Source organism: Pantherophis guttatus, chromosome 17, assembly GCF_059756535.1.
Source record: "Pantherophis guttatus breed Tessera chromosome 17, ASM5975653v1, whole genome shotgun sequence".
In the NCBI taxonomy this organism is placed as follows: Eukaryota; Metazoa; Chordata; class Lepidosauria; order Squamata; family Colubridae; genus Pantherophis; species Pantherophis guttatus.
Genome location: NC_142079.1, coordinates 16,042,899 through 16,070,544, shown reverse-complemented (window position 1 = coordinate 16,070,544; position 27,646 = coordinate 16,042,899). Strand labels below are relative to the sequence as shown.

Sequence of the window (27,646 nt, the reverse complement as noted above, 5' to 3'; positions counted from 1 at the left end):
TCGCCCCCGCCAAGATGCCCGAGGGGCCGCGCCGGGCAAGCCCCTCCGGCCCGAAGACGCCCAGCGGCTAAAGCGGCATACATACCCCCGTCGGCCGAGCGCTGGGCTGCAAAGGCTGCTCTGACCCGCTGGGAGCCTCCGCGGACGCTTTCGCGCCGGATGAGCGCGGTCCCAACGCGGCCACCGTTCGTTCGCGCGTGGCCCCGCCTCCTCGGAGTGTCCTCAGCAGGCTGCCTTCTAGATCGCCTGAAGGACCCTTCCCGCGCCGCCTCGACACGGCACCCGCCCGCCGCCCGTCACGCCGCCGCAGTTGCCAAAAACTGCTTCTCTGGGGCGAGCTCCGCGTTCTGAGCCTACAATCGCGGGAAAGCCACGTTTTCCCGTCAGGCGAGCGCGGAGGGCAGCTCTCAAGCAAGGCCGTCGGAAGAAGGGCGCCGTTTGCGCGTGCGCGAGCGCAGCGGGAGGCGGAGAGGGAGAGGAAGGGGCGCGTGCCTGGCGCATGCGCCGTAGCTATAAAGGGGGGAGGGGTGGGTAACGGAGGCCCCGGTTACGGCGGCTGAGGAGACGCGGAGCGGGACCCGCGCACGGACGGAGGGAGCGGTGGGTCGAGTGCAGAGCGGCCCGGCAGGGGCGGACGACAGCCGACGGCCGACGGGGCGAGCGCGGCGGCGACAGAAGCAGCAGCGGCGGCCGCGGTGCCTGGGCCTGAGGGGGAGAAGGCCGGCGAACGGAGACGGCCTCCCCGCAGAGCGTGAAGGGAGCGCGGCGGCAGCGGTGGGCGGGCACTTGGCGGCCGGGCCCAGGTGAGGCGCCCGCTGAGTCACCTGCCGGTGCGGCGCTCCGTCTTCCGGGGCGGCCTAGGCCCCGCTTCCCTCCTTCCCCGCTCGACAGCGCCGGAAAAGCCCTCCCGTGGCCCCGCAGCCTCCCCTCGCCTGCCCCGCGCGGTGCTCCGGCGTGCGCCGATAACTTCGCAACGCCCCTGCCAGGTAGGCCGCCCGCCGTGCGGCTCCCGCGGACTGTCAGGCCGGCTGCCTCCGCTGCGGCGCCTCTTGCGGGGGGTGTGCGGGGGCCTCTGCCGCGCGGCCCCCGGCGAAGAAGCGGCTTCATTCGGGCCCCTCGCCGCCTCGGTCCGTGCCGAAGCGCCGCTACCGCTCCTCCCGCCCCCGCAGGAGCGCCGCCCGCGGTGCTGCCGGGGGTCCCGTACAAGTTCCGCCCCGGTGCCTTGCTTGGCCCTGAGCGGAACGGCTGCGGGTGGCGGGCGGCTCAGCCCTGTGGAAGCCCCTGGGGGCGCGTGGGGGCCTGCTGGGCCGGCGGTGCTCGCCTTGAAAGAAGCCCCCGGGCATCCGAGGGGGCTGGGTGGGATGGGAGGCTGCCCGCCTCCCGGGTGTCCTGCCTGAGCAGCCAAGCCGTGTGAAACCCTCCGAGGTTTCAGCTAGAGAGGGTTTATTTCTCTCGGCCGCCAAACGCCCAGCCCGGCCTTGCTAGGCAGGTGTAACTAGCAGTCTTAACTTCAGGTCTTTGGGAGCAGAATCACAGGTCAAAGTGAGGAAAGGCCATTGGGCTTAAATCCCGAGGCTGAGGTTCGGTTTGAGGGGCCGCATTTGGGGGCGCAGACGAATCCAGTGGGAGTCTGGAGCCGCCTGGCTTGGCAACTGGAGAGAGGCCTGTTAGTGGACCACCGGATGCCTCTGCCGATGGGGCAAAAGGTTTGATTTGGAGTGTGTGAAGCGTCACACTTTAAGAAGGACTTGGAGAAGTTGCCTGGGTCTCATTCTGGCTGCTCCCCTCTGAAGCAAGCCAGCCGGTGAACAGGGGCTGGGCCCCTCTTGAGATTGCAGAAGAAGAGGCTGTCGAAAGACACGGGTGCAGGGCAGGACAAGAGAGCAGGAGGCTGAAATTAAAGGAGACTAGTAGCAGGTTTGACGAGTAGCAGGAATTTTCTGACCATAAGAGCAGCAGTGAAACAATCTGTAGATACTCAGCTGGGGAAGTTGGTGGCCACCGAGGGAGGTTTCCTGCCCTGCACAGTGGGTCAGACTACAGAGCCTTTCAACTTGTACACAGTGATACTTGAAGTGAAACTTTGTTGCACCGTTTTTTCAGACAAGCTGCAAGATCTGATGTGGGATTTTGTATCTGTTCTTTTCCTCCACATAGTTCCACTATGGATAAACGAGGTGGATTGGCAGAAGCTGTGAATGGAGATGCATTGCTTAACATGAACATAATCAGTACAATGAAGTTCCCTCATCGATACACAAAAGTAAGCAGATAGAGCTTTAAAATGTTGCTAAATGGACATCAAAGTGTCTCACCCCATCTTTAGAACAAGGCTGTTTCTGCAAGTATAGAATTAAATTTGCTTAAAAGCATTGTAAGCTGCCCTGGGTCTCCGGAGAAGGGCAGCATATAAATCAAACTAATAAATAAATAAATAAATTTGGAAATTGCTTTTCTTGTTTGGAACTGGATTTTCATATCCATTTCTTATAATAAGGCATTGCTGAAATACCATTTAAACTGATGCCCATGTTGAACAACAAGCATCAACAAGCCCTGTAAATTTCAGTTGGTCACTACAGTAGCCTAAGATGTAAAGATATGAATTGGCTTATAGTTGCAAAGCACTCTTGTAATTATTACAAACACTTGTTTTAATAACTAAATGTTTTGAATAGTGAACAAAACCAACTATTTTACTGTTATCGATGTAAATTATGCTACTTTTCTTATTTCCATATGTTTAGAGTAAATGTATAATTGCTCAGATACATAGATATGTCTTGTACAGTACTACAAAATTACATGACAAATTGTGACATGGAACTATGTGCAATGCTGGCTAATCTCTAAAAGTACTATTTACACTATGACAATGTCACAGATCTGGATATTTTACTCTTTCATTGCTATGCTTGTTTGAACCAGCATTTCCCAACCTCTGCAACTTTAAAGTGTATGGATTTCTGGGAGTTGAAGTTACATAACTTAAAGTGCTGTGATTAATATATTAACGTGTGTTATATGTATGTGCGTATAGTCTCCCAATGGGCAGCAGGGAGCTTGCTGGCTGCTGGGGGAAAAAAGCCTAGAAACTAGTGGATTGGGATTTCACTGAACTAGGGCTGCAGAAAAATCTTGGTTTATGTAGGAAGAACCTGGCTAAAGAGAAATACATATACACACACACACACACACACACACACACACACACACACACACACTCTTGAGTAGTTTCATTTTTTAATGTGTGCCAGTGTGTTCACGGAAAAAAGTGACAATAAAGATTATCTTATCTTTGGGAAACAATGCTTTGGACTATTGATGATCCATGAAATCGTCTGAATTTCAAGAGTTAGTGGCTCTGAATACAACTCTTGCATTCCTGTTTTTTTTCCTTTTTCAGGAAGAACTCCTGGACATTAAAGAACATCCCCAATCTAAACAAAGGCCGTCATGTCTCTCTGAAAAATACGACAGGTACTTCTGTTAAGCATACAATATTGGCCAGTTTGGATGTTGGCATGTTTACTAACTAGGAATTGCATGCACTGCATACTATATTTTATATATTAGTAAATTTTGGCTTTAGTGCAGCTGCCTAGAGGTCTGTACTTTTCCTTTAGGAATAATAGCAAATGCAACTTGTTCATTTTTCTTGTGATGTTTTGACTGTTAGTAAAAGGTGAAACAGTATAAAGATAATAGCTAATAGGCAAGTCTAAAGTAACACAAAATATATGTGGGGATCATTAAACTGATAAGGATAATGGGCAAAACATTTTTTTTCTATTGTAAGGATTTTCAACTTGATTAGCATTGTTTGTCTAATTCATTGCAAATTATAAACAATAATGAAATAGTTCAAATTCAGTATTTATCCTTAGGTTGCAATAGCGAGAGGTCCTACCTTTACATGTTTGTCACTGGAGAGCCTGTGGTGGTTGCCAAGGGGGTCTGCCAGATAGGACTGCTATTTTGCTGTCTGTCACTCATAAAAGGAAAAGAAGCAGAAGCTTTGGGTGTGCGATGGGGAGGAGTTCAGGTCATCACATCCTCAGTAGAGGAAACAGTTTATCATACATAGTGATCACCTCAACTGTGACATAATGAAGCAGATCATTTTATGAGTCCTGCACATTTTCGTTAAATATTAAACAATAAAAATAGAGTACCAGTGTGATTTTTATTAAGATTGCTTTGCATATCAGAGACTTAACGCAATAGCAGGTATAAACCTGTCAAAATACTCGTGGAGAACTGACTAACCTAGAAGTTACTCTTTAGCAAATCACAACATCCAAGGATATTTCAATTTCTTACCATTTACCCACTTCAAAGTATACACTTTGGTTTTAACTGTTCATAAAAGGAAAAGATTTATAAATTGTGCAGAAGAGTTTTTAACAAGTTTTGTAGGTGTGAGCTAAGTATAAATGACAGAGGTTTTAACAAGAGCCTTCCTGCCTATCTGGCTGCACCAGCAAGTTATTACAGGTAGAAATCCTAGGCACTCCACCTCCCCATTAGCAGCCTGCAAAATTGATGAGATACTTTGGTTGCTTGATTGGTTTTGTGTTCGTATGACCAATTGGCATGACTACGGTACTGTTGGAGCCTGTGGTGATTGCTTGTCTTGGCCATTTTCATGGCCCAGAGGCTGTCTCTGAGTTGATATCATAGTTAACTTTTTCAGTGATCCATTTCATCTTAACTGTACAAGAAGGTGACGATTATGATAGTCCAATCTTTTTTCACTGAATGTGTCAACATACCTCCTGGATTTGTGGAATTTGGAATAGGGCTGCTGAGATAATGCCTAACTCACAGAAAACTACATGGTGCTGAAAGTTGCCCAATGCCCTCTGGCTTTGCCCATGTGATCCATGGAATCATTTTAGCCCATGTGATCTGTGGGATAGTGGATGTTCCTGTCTAATTAATAGGAAATAATATTTTCCTGTTAAATTTCCTTATAATTGTGTGCCAGCCGGTCTTCTCTCCATGCATTTTCTGAACCTGCATGTTGATTAACTTAAGTTTTGACAGATACATTGCAGGGCCCTGCAGCCCCCCTCTGAGCTTCTTTTGTACAGTAAACAAATGCCATTTCCTTAGCCCACCTTTAAAAAAAAGTTTTGGTAGAGAGCTGTATATGCCATAGCAGAGAAGACCTTACAATGTTCCCTTACAAGCTATTTCTGTTAGAACAATGTCATTGAAAGCATAGATGTGACACATAGATGTGTCATTTTTTTTCTGTCCAATTCTGGCTGAAAGGGTACTTGTTTCCAAAGTATAGTTTTGTTATTCAAATTGATGGCTCCTTCCACTAGTTTGTATTTATTTCCCTTTCAAGTCATCATTTTTAAATTCATTTGAAAAATCTGTATGAAAATCCTCTGTCCATATTATCAAGGAAAGGCTGCATCTTTTAAGATTCTTGCCCTAAGATTCTTACCTTTCTTCTCGGGAGCATTTCTTTCTGAGTGCCTGTCCTCAGGTGGGAACAAGGAAGTGGGTGTTTTCCATCACAGTGCTTGCCCTTGGAACACATCCTCCCAGAAATCCAGATAGCCCCTAACCTGGCCTGTTTAAACAGTCTTTAAAAACCTGACTTTTCCCCCAGGCTAGGTCAGGGTTATTTACAAAAGATCCAGTCAAATATCAAAGTACTAGCTTTTGTTAAAACAACAAAAATGTTACCTTGATCGACATGTTTGATCTGTTATTGAACCCAAATAAGTTTGGTTTCAGTAATAATCCAAAATTTCAAGGGCCAAAATCTTTTTTTATCTTGTTGCTAATTAAACCTGGTGTGGGAATTTGCAACCCCAAGCACCAAGTAGAAATAAGGGTACCAAAGGTTTCTATGAAATGCTACACTGAAAAAGATTTCTTGTAATATCAAGTTTTTGAAGTGTTTATGTTTCTGCATTCATGTTTCCATTCTGAACCACTTCAGAGGTGTTGTGAAATTAAGGATATGCTACACTTTCCAAGGCTAAGACTTAATCAAGGAAAGTGTAATGTTTGCTTTGGTCAAAAGCACTGAGCATCTGAGATGTTATGAAATATTGGCCTAGTTACCGATCTATTGCTTTTGGGTCTTCTACTCTTCCTACTAGTGGCAGCTGGAATTATTCTTTAGCAGGGATTCTTTCATATTTTGTCTTAACTTCGCCTGATACGCCAGTTGCGCCCCTTTCTAGATCGGGACTCCCTACGCACAGTCACTCAGGCACTCGTCACTTCCCGCCTGGACTACTGCAACGCTCTCTACATGGGGCTCCCCCTGGGGTGCACCCGGAGGCTCCAGCTGGTCCAGAATGCGGCCGCGCGGGGGATTATGGGGGCGACGAGGCGCTCCCATGTGACACCTCTCCTGCGCGAGCTGCACTGGCTCCCGGTGGTCTTCCGGGTGCGCTTCAAGGTGTTGGTGACCACCTTTAAAGCGCTCCATGGCTCAGGGCCGGGGTATTTACGAGACCGCCTTCTGCCACCGGCCAGTACGCTCACACAGAGTGGGCCTCCTCAGGGTGCCGTCCGCCAGACAATGTCGGCTGGCGACCCCCAGGGGGAGAGCCTTCTCTGTGGCGGCGCCCACCCTCTGGAACAACCTCCCCCCAGAGATACGTACAATAACAGACCTCCGGATTTTTCGTCGGGCCCTCAAAACCCATTTATTTCAGCTAGCTGGGCTGGCTTGAGTTAAATTTTAAACTGATTTTAAATTGGAATTTTTTAATTACGGCCAAAATATTTAATTATTTTAAACAGTTTTTTAGATTTTGTATGTCTTGTTTTTACTTTGGCTGTTCACCGCCCTGAGTCCTATATTGGAGAAGGGCGGTATAGAAATTTAAACAAATAAATAAATAAATAAATAACTGGGATTCCTGGCTTGCTTCCAAATAAGACAGGTGCTAGAAGCCAAAATAAAACCGTTAGCTATTGAAAAATACATAATAAAATTGTGATCAATTGCTGTTATTAAAAAGATTAAATTCAGATATGGAAAGATATTAACATAATCTTTCCAGGTATTAATTTATGAATCAAAATTCATTCATAGTTCCAGAAACTACCGCATTTGCCAAAATTAAAGCTATAACTCTTATTAATAGGTCTAATTTTGGCAATTTGCAATTTATGGCAACTATGAATGAATTTTGAATTTTGTTATTAAATATTAAACATAAAATTTCAACAGTGTTGAAGAGTTTACAGATGAGGTTCAAACAATTGATAATTCATTGAGTACTTTTCTTCAGTTGATGAAGTTAGTAAGCGTTCTCTTAGTGGGATTATCAAAACTTTAGCTCACATCTAAATAACTTTCTAATAAGAATTCAGTGGGTTCATTAATGGTTTACTGAGGTGAAGATGTATATTGTATATACATTGTTTGTATATATGGCACTCCCAGTATCTATTTACTATTGACAAGACACTTCTTGGCAAATTCATTGTGATTACTGGTAATTTATTTTCAAGATGCTTGCAGATTAGCTACATATGATTAGCTCTGGAATCTTCCCACATTTTCCTGTCTGACTGACTGTAATTTCCTGGATCTTTCCCCCTCCCCATTCTTTTGGAAGATGCTTGCCATGTTCTTGCTGGCCGTGTTTTGATAATTCCTTTACCTGTTTTTCAGGTTTTTCAGAGGAAATACAAATATGTAGATCAGACAATTAGCAGGTTCTTTCATAAGCTAAAGCACAGTTCACCTGTTCCAGGAAATTTAAACTCATTCGGAGTAATTAGACATTTCCTATTTCTATTCTCAGTGCTGCCTCTTCAGTTCTTCACATTTTTTAATGAAATTCCTATTATTCGGATTATTTGAGGACCCGCTTCTCCCTGATTGTATCTGTCCATCCCATCAGATCCAGCAGAAGAGGCATGTTATGGGTCCCATCTATTAAAAAGTGCCATCTGATGGAACCCAGGAAGAGAGCCACTTCTATTGTGGTACCCACTCCTTGGAAATATAATCCCCTTCAGAGATCAGATAGTCCTTGGCCTTTTGCATGTCTTTGAAGACCTGGTTATGCCACAGGGATGGTGGTTAGAATATGAGACAGAGCCTGTGGAATGATGTTAATGGTTGGGATGGTTTTACCTTGGCTTCCAATTTGTTTTCATTGTGATATTGCTGTTATTTTATATTTTTAACTGCTGTTCCCCATCCAGAGTCATGAGCAAGGATCTCCAAATTTGACAACTTTAAGACTTGTGGACTTCAATTCCCAGAATTCAGCATGGCTGGCTGAGGAATTCTGGGAGTTGAAGTCCCTAAGTCTTAAAGTTGCCAGGTTTGGAGACCCCTGCTTGGGAGTGCAAGATGAATATTGTTGGAGAAGTAAAGGCCTAATAAAGGTTCAGTAGTTCTAAATCTTTTTTTGTTACTTTTGTTACTATTTTGCTATTTTTGTTGAGAACTCTGGTACACTCTTTTTATTATTTCTTTTCAAACATTCTCAGCATTCTTCACTAATCTGAGTTTATCCTTCATAACTTGTTCCTTCTTTCTATTTCTTGTGTCTGTCCATTTGTTTATTTATGACATGCTTTCAGTACCTCTTTTTTGAATCCATTTTCTTTTCTAATTAAGTTCTCCTGCTATTGAATCTGTTATTGTTGACCTGAGATTAATTCACTTTTTAAAAAATCCAATGTATTTGTTCATATGCAACTCATTCAGTTTTAATTTCCTTTAAAATGCAGCGTTCCAGCATTTCTCCCTTGTCATCAATTAAGTCTTCCTGTTTTCAAGAAGAGGGGTTCTTTTTGAGTCCATTTTGAATGTTCTTTTTAAAACTGGTTTTTGATATCTATGTACCTGCAGGCATTCATTGAGCAGATTTGGACAGATACATGTTTATCACTGGGTTTTATTTATTTAATTTTATATATCGCCCATCACATTTGCCTGCCTTTGTGTTTGGTTTTGGATTGGAAAGAGTAGCTTCTTTGACACTGAATGGTGTTGATTATGTCGCTTTGATGGAATCTTTGGCAACACGTCTTGGCTTCACCTCTGTCTGTCGCTGATTACCAAATGCCAGGTGAAATGTAATGTGATTCTGCTTTTGCAACATTGCAGTGATGGGGTATGGGACCCTGAAAAATGGCATGCATCATTGTACCCAAATTCCGGAAGGACTTCGCCGGTGGAAAGTCTAAAAAAGGAATTAGACTCAGATCGGCCTGCCCTGATACGGAGAATAGTGGGTGAGTATTATATTCATTATGAGTTGCAGACTGAACGCTAAATCTTCAGTGCCATGAAGTGCTAATTTTGGATTCTGTCCTCACTTAATAGAATGGATTAGCATTAAACCAGAGCAGATCTTATTTTTGTTGATAGTGGGTGATGCTCATTTTGGATATTTTTAATGGGGATCTACTGTTTTGCAAACAGAAGTCATTATTTGCATGCAAATGAATAGCTTAACAAGTAGGAACAATTCTTCTTTTTCCTTGTACTTATTATGTCCGCCTCGGCCTGTGGCTAAAATCTTTTTCAAACCTGCAGATCCCAGAGAACGGGTAAAAGAAGATGAATTAGATATAGTGCTGAGTCCCCAGAGGCGAAGTTTTGGAGGGGGCTGTCATGTTACTGCAGCAGCTGGTGCACGTCGATCCGGGAGTCCCCTGGAGAAAGAGAACGACTGTGTCCGTGTCATTGGTGGGCGCAGAATTGGGAGTGGAAGAATAATCTCTGCACGAAACTTTGACAAAGACCACCGAAGCGGTGAAAAGGACTCAAGAGATGTGAGAGAGAGAGACCGTGACAGGGAATACAAAGACAAACGTTTCAGGGTTAGTACAAAAGTGGAGGAAGTAGGAATGTGGCTTGTATTTGGCATTTACTTTCTAGGTTAGGCTTTTTTTAATGCAGGGATTGCAGATTGCAGATTCCTTGTGCATCTTCAAATGCTGGAAATATTTGCAGCCTGAACTTTTGCTAAGATAATGCTAGTGTTTTTTCAGACACAAGCCTTGGGATGCATCAAATTGTTGAACTTGGTAGAATACTACAATTCCTGTTTTCTGGTTGGAAACAGATGATAATGCCCCAAACCGGGTTAAGAGTTGGTGAATTTGCCTTTAAGCATAGGAATAAGTCACTTTTTTCTTCAAAACCTCTGAGGGGGATAAACATTGCACTTTTCTATCCTTACGAACATCACAGGATCTTTGATGGCCTGAGACCAGGATGGAGATGTACCATTCAGCCCAGCAGTCAGAGAGTCCCACCTTTCTCTGTTCGGTTGTCAGATCAAGTCTGTTGGTTATTAAAAGGAAACATATTCAAAATATGAAAAAAGAAAATTAGTTGTAGTCTTAGCCTCTTTAAGGGAACATCAGCTCTCAAATTTTTCTGTTAATTTCTTTCTTGCTCAGCACCAAGCCAAAGACTGGATAAGAATGTAGTAATGGTGAAATCCTGATATTTCTTGTGACTCTATTTCCTTTTCTGTGCCCTCAGAGGGAATATGGGGACAGCAAGCGTCTCTTTGGGGAACGTCGAAGGAATGACTCCTACACCGAGGAAGAGCCCGAGTGGTTCTCAGCTGGCCCCACAAGTCAGTCAGAAACCATTGAGCTGACAGGGTTTGATGATAAAATCCTGGAAGAGGAACACAAAGGGCGGAAACGACCCAGGCGCCGCACAACCTCTTTAAAAGAAGGTACTTGATGCTGAAAGCCCCCATCTGTATCACAGGCAGAAAGGCTCCATATAAGCTAAACCCAACTATCATTTGTCTTTGTTCCTCTTCTGTAATTTTATTTTCAAGATGTTATTTTACTGTTGTTCAATAAAATTAGACTGAAATGCTTCTGTTGTAAAATCAACTTTCCGCTTTTACTTATGTGTATCTTTCTTGCACTCTAGAATGAGGTCCAGAATAAATAAGATTTAATGCAAAGGGCAGATTAATGAGTGGGTTTAGGTACTTTAGATCACCAGTGTGGTAGCATGATAGTAAGCCAAATAATAAGTGTAACACATACAGATAAATTCATAATAGTGGCTATTTTGATCTTTATCATAAAGAAATGAGTGGAAGAAAAAGATCACAAGTTCTTCATTTGATCCTGGGGGTGAAATGGCTATCTGTGTGAATTTTCCCAAACAAGGCCTTTGTTCACTTTGTACTTTTTACCTGTTGAGCTACATTCTCCATAGTCTAGGAACTGTGTGCTCGTGAACCAATGGCTGAATGTGCTTAGCCTCAAGAGGTCTCAGGACTTCCTACAAAAATATTTTTGAAATATGGAGTTACAAATATTTGAGACCACCAAAATTAGGACAAGGCCTTTAACTGGTTTCCTTCCTGAATGTTCAGCAGAGGGGTTCTAACATTTACCTTGAAACAATTATATATAATTGAGAGGAGCTTTTAATGAACTGAACTGTAGCTGCCAAAGCCAGCAGCTAAGCCATTTAGTACCAATTATTTGATTTGAGATGATCCTGAAAATTGTTGTGGCCAGGCTGATTTGGGATTTACTTTTTCAAGGAATAGAATGCAATGGTGGAGTAACTGAGGAGGAAGAACTGCGTACGACTCGCGGCCAGGAGACGGCAGCTGACCAGGAAGTCCCCAGGGAAATGGTCCTGCCAGAGTCAGCCCCAGGAGAGTTTGATTTCAATGAGTTCTTCAACTTGGATAAGAGCGTTCCAGGTTTGGCCTCAGTGAGTACTAAAACAGCATCAACTGCAGTAGGGAACATCTTAAAGCCAGATGCTCTATCTCTGATGAATGAATGAATGTAACTTAGCTTGTTCCTTTGGCTGCATAGAAGATTTGGGTAAGATTGGTCAATGGAATAGGGAGTTTAAAAATTGCAGAACAACCTGTTTAGGTGGATCAGTGGCATGTCCTCTCTGGATATTGGGGTAATTCACTTCCTTTCTTGGCCTCCTCATTTTGGTGATGGTTGCACAGATATCCTGCAAGGGGATAAACACCGTAAATCCTATTTAAAAAAACATGAATGTTAAACCATTTCAATAACATGTTTTGCTCTGATTTGTGTATCAACATCCATTGAAGTTCTAAAGAAGAGTTTTACTAAACTTCACTTATTTTTTTAATGGTTGGAATTCCAAAAATCCTTGCAAACACAGTGGCGTTCTCTTGAAAGGCTATGGAAGGAAGCGACTCCAAAGAATATTAGTATCTGACTAGCAAATATAACCAAATATATTGGTTGTGTAATTGGTTTTGGTTATATAATTATAACCACAATCAGGCTTCCTAGAAACAAGAGCGTGCTGAGGTTTTCAGGAGAAAACCTACCATAATTAGGTATAGAGCTAACCTAACATTGGCCTGTTAAGACCTTGGCCTGCTTAGTATTCAAAGTGCAGGTTAATAATTGGGAAGCAGAAGAGAAGGTGGGCAGGAGGAATGGAGGCACTGCCTGGCTGAGACCCTACAGAAATAGGTCCTCAATTCTTCCTTGTAGATCCCACTGGGTAAAATTTACAGAAAGTTTCCAAGGTCTCACGTAGAGAGATTTTACATTTGTACTGAGCTTGCAGCAAGCTTTTAATCCTCACATCAGGCATTTGATGACCGTTCTCCTTTGATGACCGTGAAGAGACATGAAAGGGAATCTTGTCTAATAGAGGAAGGAAACTGTTACGGAACATAGTACTTGCAGGCATTTTTTTTCTCACAAGGGATGAATTTAATGCATATCTCAGCTTTTGCCCAGAAAGTGCAAGCACATAAAGTGTTTTTATAAGGTGGATTACCATTAGTTCTTACAGGGCCAAAATTATGCGTTAGATAGCAAATTCCTTCATGATCATTTGTGCTAAATTCCTTTCTTCCAAAATGATAATTGGCTTCTCCCACCAGAACAGGGTTGCTCTCTTGGGCTTGTTGGTAAGGGTACAAGAGATGGGATGAGGAACGTTGAGGTACAGATATTGGCATGGTGGACCGTTTACAAAAAGCCAATTTGACACAGTCTGGTGAAGTTACTTCCTGATCCTAGAGGCTACTTCTCTTTCTGTTTCCATGCTGACTGCGGTGCTGTGGCCACCACTGCCTTTAAAAAAACCAGTTCTTCAACCTCTCCTCATTTAGTGGCTAACTTATTTAGCAACAATTTACTAATAGGTCAGTCATTTTTTTAAAAACTTGATTTTTCAGCAAGCAAATTTTGTGTGCTTGACAATAGAAACCTTTAGTGTGAGACTGATTAAGGTCTGGTGAGTTTCAGGTAGCAATTGTGAAAATTCCAATCTAATTATGGCCACAGCTGAGCTTGTTAATTTGTGGTCTGCCCTTCTCAGGGAAGGGCAAGCAGCTGAGGAAGAGACACCTAAGCAATCTCTCCCCTTTCCCCTTCCCCCCCTCTCCCAATGAGGGAGCAAAAGGAAATAAAAGAAAAAATGGTGAGGCATAGGACACGGTAAGGGAGAACTTTATCTGAATGAGACAGGCGCAACCAGTAATCGCCCATGTTCGCTTAGCAACCATTTCACTTAAGATTTAAGGAACTGATTGCAGTCACTAAGCAAGGAGAAGGTTGACCCCATCAGCCTCAATCCTGCAAGATATCAAAAGTATGTTTCAACGAAGTTACAAAGCACTTAAATGAAACATTTTCTTAGTTGCAAATCTAGAGGGAGCTGATTTGTGATAACGTGCTTGAAACCAAGTTGACAGCCATCTGTCTAGGACTTAAGACTGTGAATCTGGATTTAATTTGACACGACTGAAATAAAAAAAAGAATCTTAGTATTGTTTTTGGTGGAAGAGCCTCAGATCCTTTCATGTATTGCACTAAACCATAATGCAATTTAGTTTTCTTTCTGTATGAGCTCAACCATTGTGGTTTATAAACTCTGATTTGGTGTGATATCATAAGTGAATTGTGATTAAGACCATGACTTAATACATCGCCTCAATCTTGATACATGGGCCAAGCTATTAACTTGATATGACCAAAATGCTCCTTCTTGATTAATCAGTGCAGCTTTGAATTTAAAAGAGCAAAAAAGGAGGGAGAGAAAGTACGATATAATTAGTTTCCAGGAAATTACTATAAGGAGCCTCTGCCTTTAGACAGTGAATTCTACTTAACTGGAACCAATTGGCCATCCGTGTCCATTTTAAATAACTTTCCTATCTGGACACTCTTGTCTTTGCCCAATTGCTTTTAAATAATTAACACTTAATGAAAAGCTGACTTTAGTGCTGACTGCATTTCCAGAGCAGCCGATCCTTCCCTGAGCTCAGACTCAGCAATCCATTTCCCACATGGCCCTGAACAGCTGTCACTGGTTTTATTTTGCAGAATTTCAAGTCAAAAGCTTTCCAGTAGCTTGGTTGCTGCTTAACCAAATCTTATATGGGTCAGAATAACAAAGCTAACATTGGTTTCCTTTTTTAAAAAAATCCTATATCTGCATTGATTAATACAATCCTGGCCAAAATGCAGGGTAGTATAAGAATTTAAGCTCAAAGTAGTGGGAAGGGATCAAAAGTACAACAAAATAAATTTATAATAAAAATTGGTCTCCCAACTCTCTTTGCCCTCTGCCAAGTGAAGCTCTCTAGGATACTTCCTATCATTTGCCTATCATTTTCTGTGTTGGTACATTTTTAAAAAGTAGAGCCACCCACATTCTAACTTTCTGAGAATCCCTTGGGTATCTTTGTGGAGCCAGAAGCTTTCTTTGAAATGGACATGCCACTGGGTGCAAGAACGCCACTTGGCAGCAACATGCAGTCTCCAGTTAATTTTTCTCTCCCTCCCCCTTAATTAAACAACCTGGCTTAAAAGGAAATGGGAACTTAAAATAATATAAACCCAGAGCTGAGCTAATAATACTTAAGTTTTACACACTGGGCTAACAGCTGCTTGTCCTTGTAGAAAAACAAGGTAGTTAAGAGGTAAGGGTCATGTCTCCATAGTGCAAGCTTCTCTTTGTGAGTGATTGGCAGGGATGCCTGTGTTCCTGTTGAAGGAAAATGGCTTTAGAAGAATGTGATCCAAATCTTGGTCAGATGTCCTGTGGGGACTCAGTAATGCCTCTTGGTTGTGCTGTATTTTAGCAGGTCATTTTGGATAGTTGATGAAGCATCCAGAAAATATATGAGAGAACAGCTAACCATATTAACTGCTTGGCTCAACTATAATCTCCAGAGCTCTGTAATGAGATATAATGGGAAGCAAAGCGACTCCCATTTCTTTCCTCAACAAATGTAGCTTTGGTGCATAGAATGCTTGATATGGTGCTAAAACACGGATTGAAAATCCTGTTTCTACACCTTCACAGACTTCTAAAAAATGTCCTGTTTCTGCAGCTGAAACATGAAATGCAAGCTGCTGAGGCAAGTGCCTTTGGAATCAAGCACATAAATGGATAGGACTTTAGAAAAGAGACATCTTGTATGTCTGCTTAGACGAGGAAGAGAAAGTTGCTTAGGACAGTTGAGAGTGACAAATTCAGGAAGGAGCCATCTGGTACAGGGGAAAGGACTTTGCAGGGCTTAATAATAAGTGCTACTACCTCTTACTCACAATTCTCAGACTTTTGTTCTGTCACCGTCTGAAATAATATTCCTTTCCCCTCATGCTATAGATGATAGAAGATGTGCTGGGGGAAGGCTCTGTGTCTGCCAGTAGGTTCAGCCGCTGGTTTTCTAATCCTAGTCGATCTGGAAGCCGCTCAAGTAGTCTTAGATCTACGCCCCACGAAGAGTTGGAGAGATTGGCAGGTAACTGTGTCTTGTCCTTTCAGCCACCATTCCATGCCTTGTAGAGAGCTGTAGGATTGTGAGCTTCTCATGTTGTTGGTTGCTTCTCCCTCTTAAAGCGGTCACATCTCGGCCATGGAAAGAAATGTCTTGAAAATTGCTGTTGCAGCCTGTGAAAGTCTTGCTGGGTTCCCATGGTGTTACTTAGCCGCATAACTTACAAGGCAGTCCTGGTTTTTACTGTTTCAGGTCTAGAGCAAGGCATTCTGTCCCCTGGTCAGAACTCTGGAAACTACTTTGCTCCCATTCCTTTGGAAGATCATTCTGAAAACAAAGTGGACATCTTAGAGATGCTACAGAAAGCTAAAGTGGACTTAAAGCCTCTCCTCTCGAGTCTTTCAGCCAACAAGGAGAAGCTGAGAGAGAGCAGTAAGTCTCCCCTTCTGCTGTTGTACCTCTGCCTTCGGGCGCCTCTGACCAAAACAGGCCTCAGGGCCACATTTCCCTTTCCATGCAGGAAGTGCTAAGGCTCACTTCAGGAGTCCTCCGGGGTATTTGTTGACTTGCACTTAATTGCCTGGCCTGGGCCTCTTGGTGTGGCTGAAGCTCCCCTCTGGGCTTGAGTGGCATCTAAGGCCATGATGAAGCCACTAAGCACTCAGAGGATGCTTGCCTCTTGAGCAGCTCTTGCCAATACCATGTGTTAAATAAATAAATAAATAAGCCTCCGCTGCCTCAATGGTTTTAGTAAAGCTTCAGCAGCTACCCAAGGCTTCTCTGGATCTGCTATAAAACAGGAGCATTTAAAAAGGTGGGGTGCGGGGAAGACTAGCCCATGAAGTGGCAAGCCATGCTTACAAGACTTGCACAAGGAGGCGATTCAGCTCTTAGTCTTCCTGCTGGAATCCCATCTTGCTGATTATTGAGGTCCACCTTTACCTGTGAGCAACTGGCATGGAAGACCTGCATGTGTCATATGGGCATCCAAGCAGCCCGGCCAGCTTTCAGGACAAAGTCTGTTGGCCCCTTGAAACAGATACAGGCATGTGCCCGGTGCTGAAGGCCTGTTTGCATCTTTTGCTTTGTGGCATCCAAATTACATGGAGAGCAGAACTTTTATTTTTGTTTCGCAGCTTGGCTAATGAATGTGCATGCTGGAAAACAGAGGGTTTGGTCCTACAACAAGGGCATCTTGCTAACTAAGTCCCGAGCCTTTCCAGGCTTCCTACTGAACTATTGCTGAGTGTGTTTGAAAGACGGAGTGAAGCAAATTGGGACTAGGCCTCTCCTTCCGTGGATGCTGGTGCCTCTTGGTTGCCGCTTTAGTCACCAGGTTTGCCTGTCCCAGGGTCTCTGTGAGGAAATCCGGGCCAAGGGGACCTTCTGCTTCAGGGTTCCCTCCTCTCTTCCTGCCTGGAACTGTCTGGCCAAGACGAGCTGCTCTTAGGGACTCCCTGGCTGGGCTTTGCCTCCAAACAGATGCCGTCTCTCTAACAGACATGACCAGCAGAGTCCTGTAAGCAAAACTCTGGACTGGCACCCTTGTACAGCTGCTTTGACGCTACCTGTCCTCCATTGTTAGACGGAGGATAATTCAAGTGCTGTTTCTGCAAGAGAGGAAATAGCCATTTCTCAAATCTTGATAGTTGTACATCGTACCAAAATGAAATGAATAGAAAAAGCCTTGTGGATGGATGAAAGCACTGTCTTTCAAAGGCAGATTGGGAAGTACCGTACTGTTAAGGGTGGACTTCCTCCTTCATTCCGAAGCAAGCCTATCTGGCCCATGGAAAGGAATGTATGTACTATGAAGACTTTGCGGGTTCCCATTGTGTTCCTTAGCAGCAAAACGTGCAAAGCACAAGTAGGCTGCCCAGAATTGCTTGTTTGGTGAGATGGGCTGCTATATAAATTGGATAAATAAGTACAGTTTAATTGCACCCTAGTTAGTGTTTGTGTAGCCTAAAGGATTGCAAACTGCACAACAGAGTGTTTGCTTCCTAGTGTGAGCTTTTGCTCAGAAGTGGAAATGAGTGAGATGATGCCTCAGGTGTCAGTGAACTTTCTGTTTTTGCTTTAATCCCTCCCACCGCATCACACATTAGAAGCCCCAATGATTCAGATACACCGGCACCGAATTTCCATTAAAAATTCTTGGAAGAAATTATTGTTCAAAAAGTGTGTTGCTCCACTGGCAGATTTCACAATGTCTCTTATGTTTTGGGGTGTAAAATACACTCCAAAAGTGCTGTTGTAAAGCACTGCTTGTGTCAGTGAGGCTTGTGTGCTGTGAGCATGTATAGCTGGTTGTTTTTTGTTTCCCTTGTGTGTGCATTAAATTGTGCAAACCTGTTTGCTGCCTAATTATTTTCACTTCAGATTCAGAAATTTTGGCATCCTGATGATTGAAAAATCCATTGATTTCCTCGGTCTGCATGATCCCCTCCCTTATTTGATTATTTTGCTATTTAGATGCCCTGGAAGATTTATTTCAGATTCAGTTGCGGCTTGAATGTTAGTTCCTAGCATGGCTTCGGAATCCCTACTATTTTAATAGTCTTCCTGAATAAAGGTGGAACCTGCTTATAAACTATTCTAACAGTCTCTGTACATCTGAAATCTGCACCTAGTTCTTCATTATCCATCCTCCTCCCCCACCTTTTTTTTTCTCCAGCACATTCAGGGGTTGTCCTTTCAGTGGAGGAAGTAGAAGCTGGGCTGAAAGGCCTGAAAATGGACCAGGAGGGGATAACTGCCGCCCCCTTAACGGCAGAGCGGATGGAGGAGTCCCTGAATGTGACTGATTCACGGCACTTGAAGGACGGGGACATGTCTGCCTTCAACAAGTTAGTCAGTACCATGAAGGCAAGCGGAACTCTACCCTCACAACCCAAAGTCAATGTAAGTAATAAGACCGAGATTATAAAGCCCACCACTCCTGATCTTGGGCTACATATTGAACTGCCCCGTATGATACAGAGATGTAACGTGCATAATTTATATAATAAATGTTCAGTTTCCCTACATGTGGCCCTTTTTTTTTTTTTTTTTTTTTTGCATATCAGCAAACAAGTTGATATGAGGCTTAGCATTAAAGCGCCTATTTTGGCAATTAAAAGAAAGTCCTTGGCAATCTAATTGTTTGGGTCCAAAAGTATCTGCATTGAGCATTCCCAAGTAGAAGCTTTTATTCAATTTTAAAATTTTATTTGTTAGACAAATTTATATGACTGCCCAACCCACAGGCGACTCCAAGTCTCTACTGTCTCTACTCTTTGTATGATAGATGAATCCAGCCATTGTGATTTGTAAACCATGGCTATAATGCTTTAGTATTGATGCCAGGAAGCTGGCAGCTGTGTCTTCCTCAGCAAACCACATGTAAAAAAAATAGCTGACTATAATGCAGAAACTGAATACAATTCTCTAGTTTCTTGCATGGTGCTCTTTTTATAGGCTCTGAGGTCTGTTTACAATGGATACGTCTGTTGATAAGAGCAGGTCTCATTCCATGCAGTATTCTGTAAAGAAATGTCCTCAGTTGTAGCTCCTGCCAGGTTCTTCTGCAGAAGTAGTTTCCAGCTGCTGCTGTTTGGCTGGTAGATCTTCAAGAGGAGAAAAAACTCCTTTGAAAATAGTCCAGGGACATAAATATCCTTTGAACTCAAGGTAACCTTTGGGAGAAGGTAGAGAAGAGATCGGAGAGAATTTCAGGCAGAAACTGGTGAGAGAATATTGTGCTTATAGCTGCAATGGCTGCTGCCTTTTGGGGTTGCCTTGATTATTCAGACATGCCAACTGGCACCTTGAATCATCAAGAAAAGCAAATCTTGCCTCCTGGTAGAGGTTGGAATATCTCTGTGGACTCCTTAGATGAAACGTTGGTGGCCTCCAAACTCCTAGTTCACCAGGACATGTAACCTTAAGTCCCAGAAACATTGAATTGGAAGGGGTCAATGAGGTCATCAAATCCAGCCTCCTATTAAAGCCTCTCACCAGCTGTTCTGCTTTGGAACACATCCGGGGAAGGGATACCCTCCACCCTCCCCACCCCAGCAGCATGGGTGGAATCTCTGTTTATTGGAGAATGAGGAAAAGGGTGGACCCTAATACAGGGGTCCCCAAGCCCCGATCCCTGGACCGGCACTGGGCCACGGCATGCCAGAATCCAGGCCATGCAAACAAGCGAAACCCCATTTGTGGGATGCAGGCAGCACATGAAACAACGCCCCCTCCGGCCTGTGGAAAAAAATTTCTCCACGGAACCGGTCCCTGGTGCCCAAAAGGTTGGGGGCTGCTGCCCTAAAAGACAGTGAAGGAACCTGGATGAGTGGATCATGTGTGGTGGGAACGTGTGGTGAAAATTATAGTAAATTCAAATAAATAGCGTCCCAGCTCACAACCTGCCTTTGCCTTTTATTGAGATTCTTGGGCAAATTATTCCTGCTCATTTGCTTTCCTGAGAAGTTGATCCTTGTGACCGCACCCACCACAGAAAACATACTACAATTGAAAATGTATTCTACCACTTCAAAATTCCAAAGGTGCCATAAGCTCAAGTTGGAGACTCTCTAAATATTTCTTTACTAAAGCTAGAGAGAAAGAGGCAGAATTACATTATTTGTTAGTATGACATAAATTTGTTATCTTGCACTCTTTGAAGGAAGGAGGTCTACCTGGTTTTGAAGGCTGCTGACACCCAGGTCTAAGAGCCTGACTGTGTGATGTGATGGGCAATAAACTTTAATTGTCTGGATTTTAAGTCTGCATCTTGACATAATTGAACAATCTATGTTACAGAACAAAGGATGACATAATTTGCTTTTGCATAGTCACAATCTTTGGAAGAATATTAATGTTTTCTTTAAAAAAATAATTGAAAACTTAGACGGGAAGGCTTCCCTTAATGTTTAATGTGGACTCTTGCTAGAGGCAAATTCAGCTGCAGAACTATTTCCTCTGTTGTTTGTTAACAATAGAATTTATTAAATTTATTAAATTAAAGACCAGATTAGTAATTTCACACATGCAAACAAAGTATTAAGATCCAAACCAGGCATATCAGGAACTACTAAATATTGTCCAAACACTTTGATGATGATAGTGTTCGTTTGTTACTTCAGATTAAATCAGACAAATATGTGTTTGGACTGCTAGGGAGCAACCCATCCATGGCCTTTAGATTGCCTGCGTCTGGTGGCTACACACCTGGTGGCAAATTAGACACTTAGCACCTCATCAGTTGAAGGGTGCTTCTCTTTGCATGTGGTGATGGACAGTGGTTGAGTTTGGATCAGATAGTGAATTTAGCAAGAGAGAGAGATCGCAGGTATGTTGTTTTCCTTTCAGCAAACTTCTGAAAACCCACTGATATCACCTTCTGAGATGCCGGGCCAGGCAGCTACAAAGAATATCTTGCAGGTATTATAGCAATCTCTTATTTTGTTCAAACTCCTGTTGAAAACATTTCTGGCTATAGTGTTAGAGTATCAACAGAGCATTTTAATTATTCTAAAATCTTTTTCATATGGTCCATAAGATATATAATAATCATGTACATTAAAAATGCAGCATTTGAAGACTGATTTAATTACTCTGTATATGACTGAGTGGTGTTAGAACAGTTTTCTTCTCCACACCTCCCACTTTCTGCTTTTGCAGACCTTAGAATTAATCTATGCCCCACTAACAGGCCCTTGAAAGAACACAGTTAGCAAACTGTCATTCTTAGGACTTTGAAATGTCATCAACGGACCCCATGCCTCAACTTGATGCCTGTTTGTTTTGTTGCATGTTTATTGATAGAGGTTTCCAAAGCCCTAAGCAGAGAGCTACGGTATTTGTGAGAATTGTAATTATACTGTCAGAAAAATGCAGAATGCATAACTGGAGGTTTAAAAGAGCTGTGTTCTTCCCAAGGAGATCCTGGGGCCCTCCCCTTCTTGCAGACAGACGTCATCCAATGTCCTCAGCACCTTGATGGGGGGCTTGGAGCCTGTTCCCTCCCTCCTTGCCCAGAGAGCCTCCTCTCCACCACAGCCTCCCATCTCACAGATGTTTCCCACTCGGGCTGCTTCAGCTGACTACTTGAGGCATCGCATCCCATCTCCAGTTGGTGAGAAACGTTCCTGCTCAGGTAGTTTCAGTAACATAGATGGTAGCCAGTTCATGTCTGAAGCATTGAGCATTGACTCTTCTGTGAGATCAAGTCATAGAATGGATGGGACCTGGATGGAATTTACCTGATCTAATCCTTCGCCCAGAATACTGCTGTAGCATCCCAATTGACTGCAGGTCCAGAGTAGCTGAAAATTTCTGACTGGAATAAGCCAGACTCAGGTTCTAAATAATGTTTAGATCAACATTAAGCACAAATGCAGAAGAAACCTCTTGGCTGCTTTCACTGTGTGTTGCTTTCGGGGGATTGGCGGAGAGAATGAGACTGGCCTTTCTGCCTACTGGTGTGTTTTTAACCATTTTAAAGCATTAGAACTATAGTTTTAAAACAATTCACTTGAGCAAAGGGGCAAAAAAATGGGCCAGAATAATTGTTAAAACGTCCTATGTTTTCCTCTTCTGTTTCCTACAATCGGTAGCTCTCATTCTTCTCCACTAAATAGGCTGGCATTCTGATCTCCTCCAGTGAAAGATGCTTGTTCTAAAACAAAATCATACAGAAACTGCATTTTCCACCGAAGGAAAAGAGCTCATGTCTTATTAGTGAAATTACCCATGAACTTATTCTAGGTTTTGGACCAGGGGCGCAGCAGTTGCTTACTGATCCATTTCAGGGGATTCGGAAACCAGTGAGCCCAGCTGCTGCCACTGCTGCTCAGGTAAGGGAAGGAGCTGGCTCCTCTCCATCTCACTTGGCTTTAAGAGTGGAAGCATAATACCAAAACCATTCAGTTTGTGATCTAGAGCAGGGGTCTCCAACCTTGGCAATCTAAGACTTGTGGATTTCAACTCCCAGAATTCCTCAGCCACAAGTCTTAAAAGTTGCCAAGGTTGGAGACCCCTGCTCTAGAGGGAAATGTTGTAAATGTTGAGTAAAATGTTGTATTTTCAGTGTGAAACTCTGCAGCTAAAATGTTCCTCCTGAATTTATATACAGAATAATTTGCCATGCCTTTTCTAATTCTGGAGGTCAGAGCATTTTGCTCTGGGAGACCAATGTTTTAGAAAATGCTGGGAGGTGTGGAAATGTCAAAATGCACACACCAATAACCTGATTATTTAAGATAATGGTGACAATGGGGAAAACCACATTTAATGGGATCCAAGAAATGTGAAGCAATGGGAACAAAGATAACCTACTTTAGAATAGAATACGTAAACACTTGTAACATAGCAATACAGTTATTTAGAGAGTGTATTTCACAGTGCCACAGCTCTGAGAAGTAGCCTTGGTTTAATTTAACTTATATACATGGGGTCTCCCTTAAATGGAAGTAAATCCTGCAATGCACAGATGAAGTTATTATAGGAGAAACAAGAGTGTGGTGTAGCATGACACATTCTGCAGAGTAGCAGTGAGTGGTGTGCCTACTTTGTAAAAGAAAATTGTGAAGTAGCAAAAATCTGAAAGCAGTAAAGACCAGTGTCCACATTCACAGTAGACAGAAGTAGTGAAATGCCATCTTGATTAGGGTCTTGGCTGATTGAAGCCTTCTTGATTTCAGATGAATTCTCTTGAGTTGCAGCAAGCTGCGTTAGAAGGTCTCTCTCTTCCACATGACTTAGCTATGCAAATGCCAAATTTCTACCAACCAGGTTTTGGCAAACTACAGATGGATAAAAACCGAGACGGCTTCAGGAACCGGTGAGTTTAAATTTCAGGCTGGAAGTTGGAAATGCTAAACAAATGTCAAACTGCTTGCCCATCTACCTTGGTTTCTCCATCTTTAAAGTAAAGTGGAGCAAGAGGAGAAATCTGCTGTTCCTTGCTGGAGAACCTTCAGCCAGGACTTTATTTCCTTGCAGGCAGAGAAAGATGTTCTAACGTGAATTTCTGTTTGATAGGCAGCCGCGCATGACTCAGTCTCCTGCCTCTCTGGGGCTCCGAGGAAACGCCTCTTCTCCTCCGACCGCTGCTGCTTCCATCACTAGCATGGTCAGTGTCACACCGGCCATTGCAAAAATGTGGCAGCTTTTTGCTTTCAAGTTCTGTATGACAGATGCGAGATGAAAAGAAAGGATGTAATTTGAAAAGTTCAAACAAATAGAAGACAGATTTCCTTAGCGTGATTGAGGGGAGAGGGCTGGCAGCATTTTCCATTCTAATTCACCCTGATTATTTATGTATTTTGTCTTAGATTATTATTATTGCATATGTTGGGCCCATAAACAACCAAAACTGGTTATTTGGGGACAAATATATTAAATATTAATTGTTGGTTTATGCTTTTGCAGCTATCTCCTTCCTTTACTCCTACCTCAGTGATACGCAAGATGTATGAAAGTAAAGACAAGAGCAAAGATGAGCCCCATGCAGCGAAGTTGAAATCAAGTGAGAGAGAAGAAGGTCCGAGGACAACTGAAGGTAGGTTTGCTCACATCTGCATAAAGAGAAATTATTCCTAAAAGGCACGTCTAGAAACTCTTGACTGTAGGTCTTCCTAAAGTTAAGAAGTTTCTGAAGAGGAGAGCTCTTGGTAGCCTTGGCCGTTGTATCAAGATCCAGAGGGATTATGGAGACTAAATAAATAACATGTGGCTCCATCTCCAGACTTCCAGGAATGCTTTGATATATTGGTAAATTATTCCTGGATTTGGGAACAAGGCTATCACTCTGGCTGCTCCTCCAACAAGACAATTGTCCATGGAACAGATCTTCTTACAGCCAGAGAACAGACATGTAATGTAAGGGAAAAGCACAACTGTTTTTCTTCCTACTCTTTCATCCAAAGGATGAAAAGCTCCTCCAGCTATGGGACAGTACAAAGCTGCAGTTATAGGCAAGGAAGGGTTGCAACCACACCTGGAGTTGTTGTGCTCTTGAGCTCTCCTCCGTCCTTCATGTTTTCCCTTGACCGTTTCAAGGGAAAGAGGCCCTTGAGTTGGCCAAGAAGGTTTCTTCACGCTGAGAAGAGGGTAGATCATGGCATTGCACATGATGGTTGAGGTCGACTTCTTTTGTGTTCCTCTGCAGAGAGTCTTTTGCCACCCAGGTCCACAGATCATGTTGATCAAGAGAACTCGTCCTCCGTAGCTCCCAAACTAACATCCCTGCAGCGTTCCACATGTTCCACTCCACTTTCTCAAGCCAACCGTTGCACCAAAGAGCAGGACTACAGGCCAAAGTCTTCTGGGAGAAAAACTCCTACAATGGCTTCTCCAGTTCCAGGGAATACTTTCCTCCGTCCAATTCACCAAGTTCCCCTGGTCCCTCATGTTCCGATGGTACGACCTGCTCATCAGTTGCCCCCAGGATTAGTCCAGAGGATGCTGGCACAAGGCATTCATCCACAGCACCTTCCTCCTCTGCTGCAAGCAGGTAAGTTTCAGCCTCACTCCTGGTTGAAGGGGCCTCATTGACCAGTCAGCCCTTCATTTATGCCCAGCATTTCTACATGGGACTGTCAGGCATTGCTGAAAGATTAGCATGTGTGCGCACACGCACACACACACACTCACAGTCTTTTGATCTTACTGCAAGTTAGGAGCTTGTTTTCTCACAAGGGCAGTTACTGCATTTAGCCTTACACATTCTGTCATATTTGGAAATTGTGTGTGTGGTGTAAAAGTTGAGCAGCTGCATCTGGTAGGAAGCCCAGTGTTTTCTGTTGTTACCTGCTAGCGTGGCTTGCTTTCTGATAGGAATGTGATAGTGGAGGCATACTCTGCTGATTTTCATAACCATGAGGGAGTAGTTAAGGGTCCTGCCTCCTGATGCAGCAGCTGTGGATGATTCATGTTTAACTATTTCTGAAATGGCTTTGATGACTACGGGCAAAGGCAGCAGTTAAGAAGTTTGCCAGTCTCAGGTCACAAACGGTTGTTCTAGAGTGCTGCTTTGCTGCTTCCTTTCATCCTTGGCTTGTGGGGAGGGGGCCCCTGAGAGGTACCAATGTGAAAGTGCTAAGTATGGAAGGTCCTTGCTTAAAAAACGATATGATTCCATTTAACAGGTATGATCCCTCCTGGGGTTGACCTGTCTCACCTGCAGGGAGTATCTGCTCCCCTCCTTGGTCAACCATGCTACCCGTTAACCACAGCTGGCCACCCTCTCTTGAATCCTCGCTCAGCAACACCTTTGCAGCTGGCAATGATGCAGCAGCAACTACAGCGCTCAGGTAACGGGCCTCCCTTTGAGAAATCCTAAATGTTCTTTTTGCCAAGGCCAATCGTGCACCACCTTCATCCCAGATCTGTAACACAAGGTGGTTGGCCTCTCTCTCCCTCTCTCTCTCTTTCAGGCGCCGGCACACAAGGATCTGCTGTCGGGGTGCAAACAACTCCTCCGCCCGTGTCCTCTCGGACTGGACTGCCTCATATGCACTCGCAGCTTGACCATCGTGCCGCTGCCCAGCGAAGTAGCTCTCCCGTCGGCCTCGCGAAGTGGTTTGGTTCTGACGTCTTACAGCAGCCCCTCCCGTCCATGCCTTCCAAAGTGATCAGCGTGGATGAGCTGGAATACCGGCAGTGAAGAGCAGGATCTGCGCTGCTTCTGACTGGAGCCGTCTCTCCTCGGGCAGCTGGCCTCTGACGTGCTTCACTCCTATTTCTTTTGGGGTGCTTTGGTTTCAGCACTTGGTGCAGAATTCTTTTTGGAGTGGCTAAAAGCACACAGCGCCTGTCCTAGCTTCCACGTCTACATCAAGATTGAAAGAATTTATTATAGACTGAATAGTGAACCCTGAAAAAACTTGGATGCAAGACAGTACCAGAAGAATTTTGGTACCTTTTTTGTTTGGTTTTTTTTTTTTTTTTTTTTTTTGTAAAAATGTAGGAATGAAGTGCTGGTGACCTCTTGGGATAGAGGTGTCAGCCTTAAGGGTTCATCACTGGAAATTCTATGTACAGACCAATGTATGAACATCTTTTTTTGTATATATCCACGGGAGAGCTTTTTTGAACTTATACAGCTGTACATATAAGAGTAGCTAGTAAAAAGTTAAGCTTTAGTTTGTGTGCCTCTGGTTTGGATCTATTCACTGTACATGTGGGATGTGTATTAAAGGTGCCGCAAAAGTCAATTGTGCGTGAGCCAGGCTGACATGGCTTTGCCTCTTGTGTATCCCGGTCTTACTCCTCTACATTCTCTTCTAGGCAGGTCACAAAAGTGGGGAAAGGCCACTAGGGACATACTGTATATTTTTGCAGAGCAGAGGAAAAGAAATTACTGTCGGGATCTTTAAGCTCCTGAAAAATGGGCTGCAAGATGATACTGCCCTTCATAACGGCACACAAATTTAGGTACTATAGACCTTGCACCTGACTTCCAACTCTGCTGCAGCGTGGTGCATCTTCAGTGTTGCTGTTCACTAAAAAGTCAGACATGGCTACCCTTGAGTGTCTACAACTGCTAGCAGTCATAGTAATTTGTTCTCCCCTGCTGTGAAGTAACAGCCTTAAATCGGACACCTTCAGACCCAATCCAATCCAATCCAATCCAATCCTGAATTGTTTCACTTGGTGGCATGCTGTGTTGGCATTGATGACCCAGATCAGTTTGGATAAATGTCCTATAAATTGTGCCATGACCTCTGAGGGCCATCAGTGACTGAACACTTGAAGATTCTGTAACATGAATTTAAGTCAGCAGAAGTGGTTACAGGTGTTGTCCCTGTAAGATTGTTACATCACTTTTTTAAAATGAAAACTTCCCCAGAATTCTTTCTGTAAATAAAGTCAATTCTATGAGCTTTCTGACTCATTGTGTAAAGGGATATAGGGGCATATTT

At 43.5% G+C, this 27,646-nt stretch overlaps 2 protein-coding genes across 9 annotated transcripts in view; one reads left to right on the top strand and one right to left on the bottom strand.

Annotated features, from left to right (window-relative positions):
* SFI1 (SFI1 centrin binding protein) overlaps window positions 1-738 on the bottom strand; it is a 39,747-nt gene extending 39,009 nt beyond the window's left edge. For 3 of the 5 annotated variants that reach the window (XM_087880615.1, XM_060683602.2, XM_087880616.1), the window contains exon 1: window positions 86-372. The gene's annotated coding sequence lies outside the window, so the exon portion shown is untranslated. Of the gene's footprint in view, window positions 1-85 lie in introns of all 5 variants that reach the window. The other 2 variants (XM_060683603.2, XM_060683605.2) reach the window with 2 other exon arrangements.
* Window positions 509-27,605, top strand: EIF4ENIF1 (eukaryotic translation initiation factor 4E nuclear import factor 1). Of its 4 annotated transcripts, none has more exons than XM_034438499.3 (19): window positions 509-803; window positions 2,158-2,263; window positions 3,407-3,480; window positions 9,113-9,240; window positions 9,545-9,831; window positions 10,502-10,703; window positions 11,538-11,713; window positions 15,626-15,761; window positions 15,990-16,169; window positions 18,415-18,641; window positions 21,090-21,161; window positions 21,660-21,855; window positions 22,488-22,576; window positions 23,423-23,562; window positions 23,763-23,853; window positions 24,153-24,282; window positions 24,892-25,236; window positions 25,871-26,035; window positions 26,159-27,605. In XM_034438499.3, the coding sequence occupies exons 2-19, from the start codon at window positions 2,165-2,167 to the stop codon at window positions 26,386-26,388; spliced, it is 2,967 nt and encodes a 988-aa protein (XP_034294390.1). In that variant the 5' UTR covers window positions 509-803; window positions 2,158-2,164; the 3' UTR covers window positions 26,389-27,605. The 4 variants fall into 4 exon arrangements, with proteins under 4 accessions (XP_034294390.1, XP_034294389.1, XP_087736744.1 ...); XM_034438498.3 differs by having other exon boundaries at window positions 513-986; XM_087880618.1 differs by lacking the exon at window positions 15,990-16,169 and having other exon boundaries at window positions 679-803.
* Window positions 27,606-27,646: the final 41 nt, after the last annotated feature.

Bases quoted from the DNA above. Each gene is read 5' to 3' on its own strand.
- EIF4ENIF1 (XM_034438499.3), top strand. From the start codon at position 2,165: ATGGATAAACGAGGTGGATTGGCAGAAGCTGTGAATGGAGATGCATTG. The intron at 3,481-9,112 runs GTACTTCTGTTA...GCAACATTGCAG, and splicing joins CTCTCTGAAAAATACGACAG to TGATGGGGTATGGGACCCTG. The intron at 24,283-24,891 runs GTAGGTTTGCTC...GTTCCTCTGCAG, and splicing joins AGGTCCGAGGACAACTGAAG to AGAGTCTTTTGCCACCCAGG.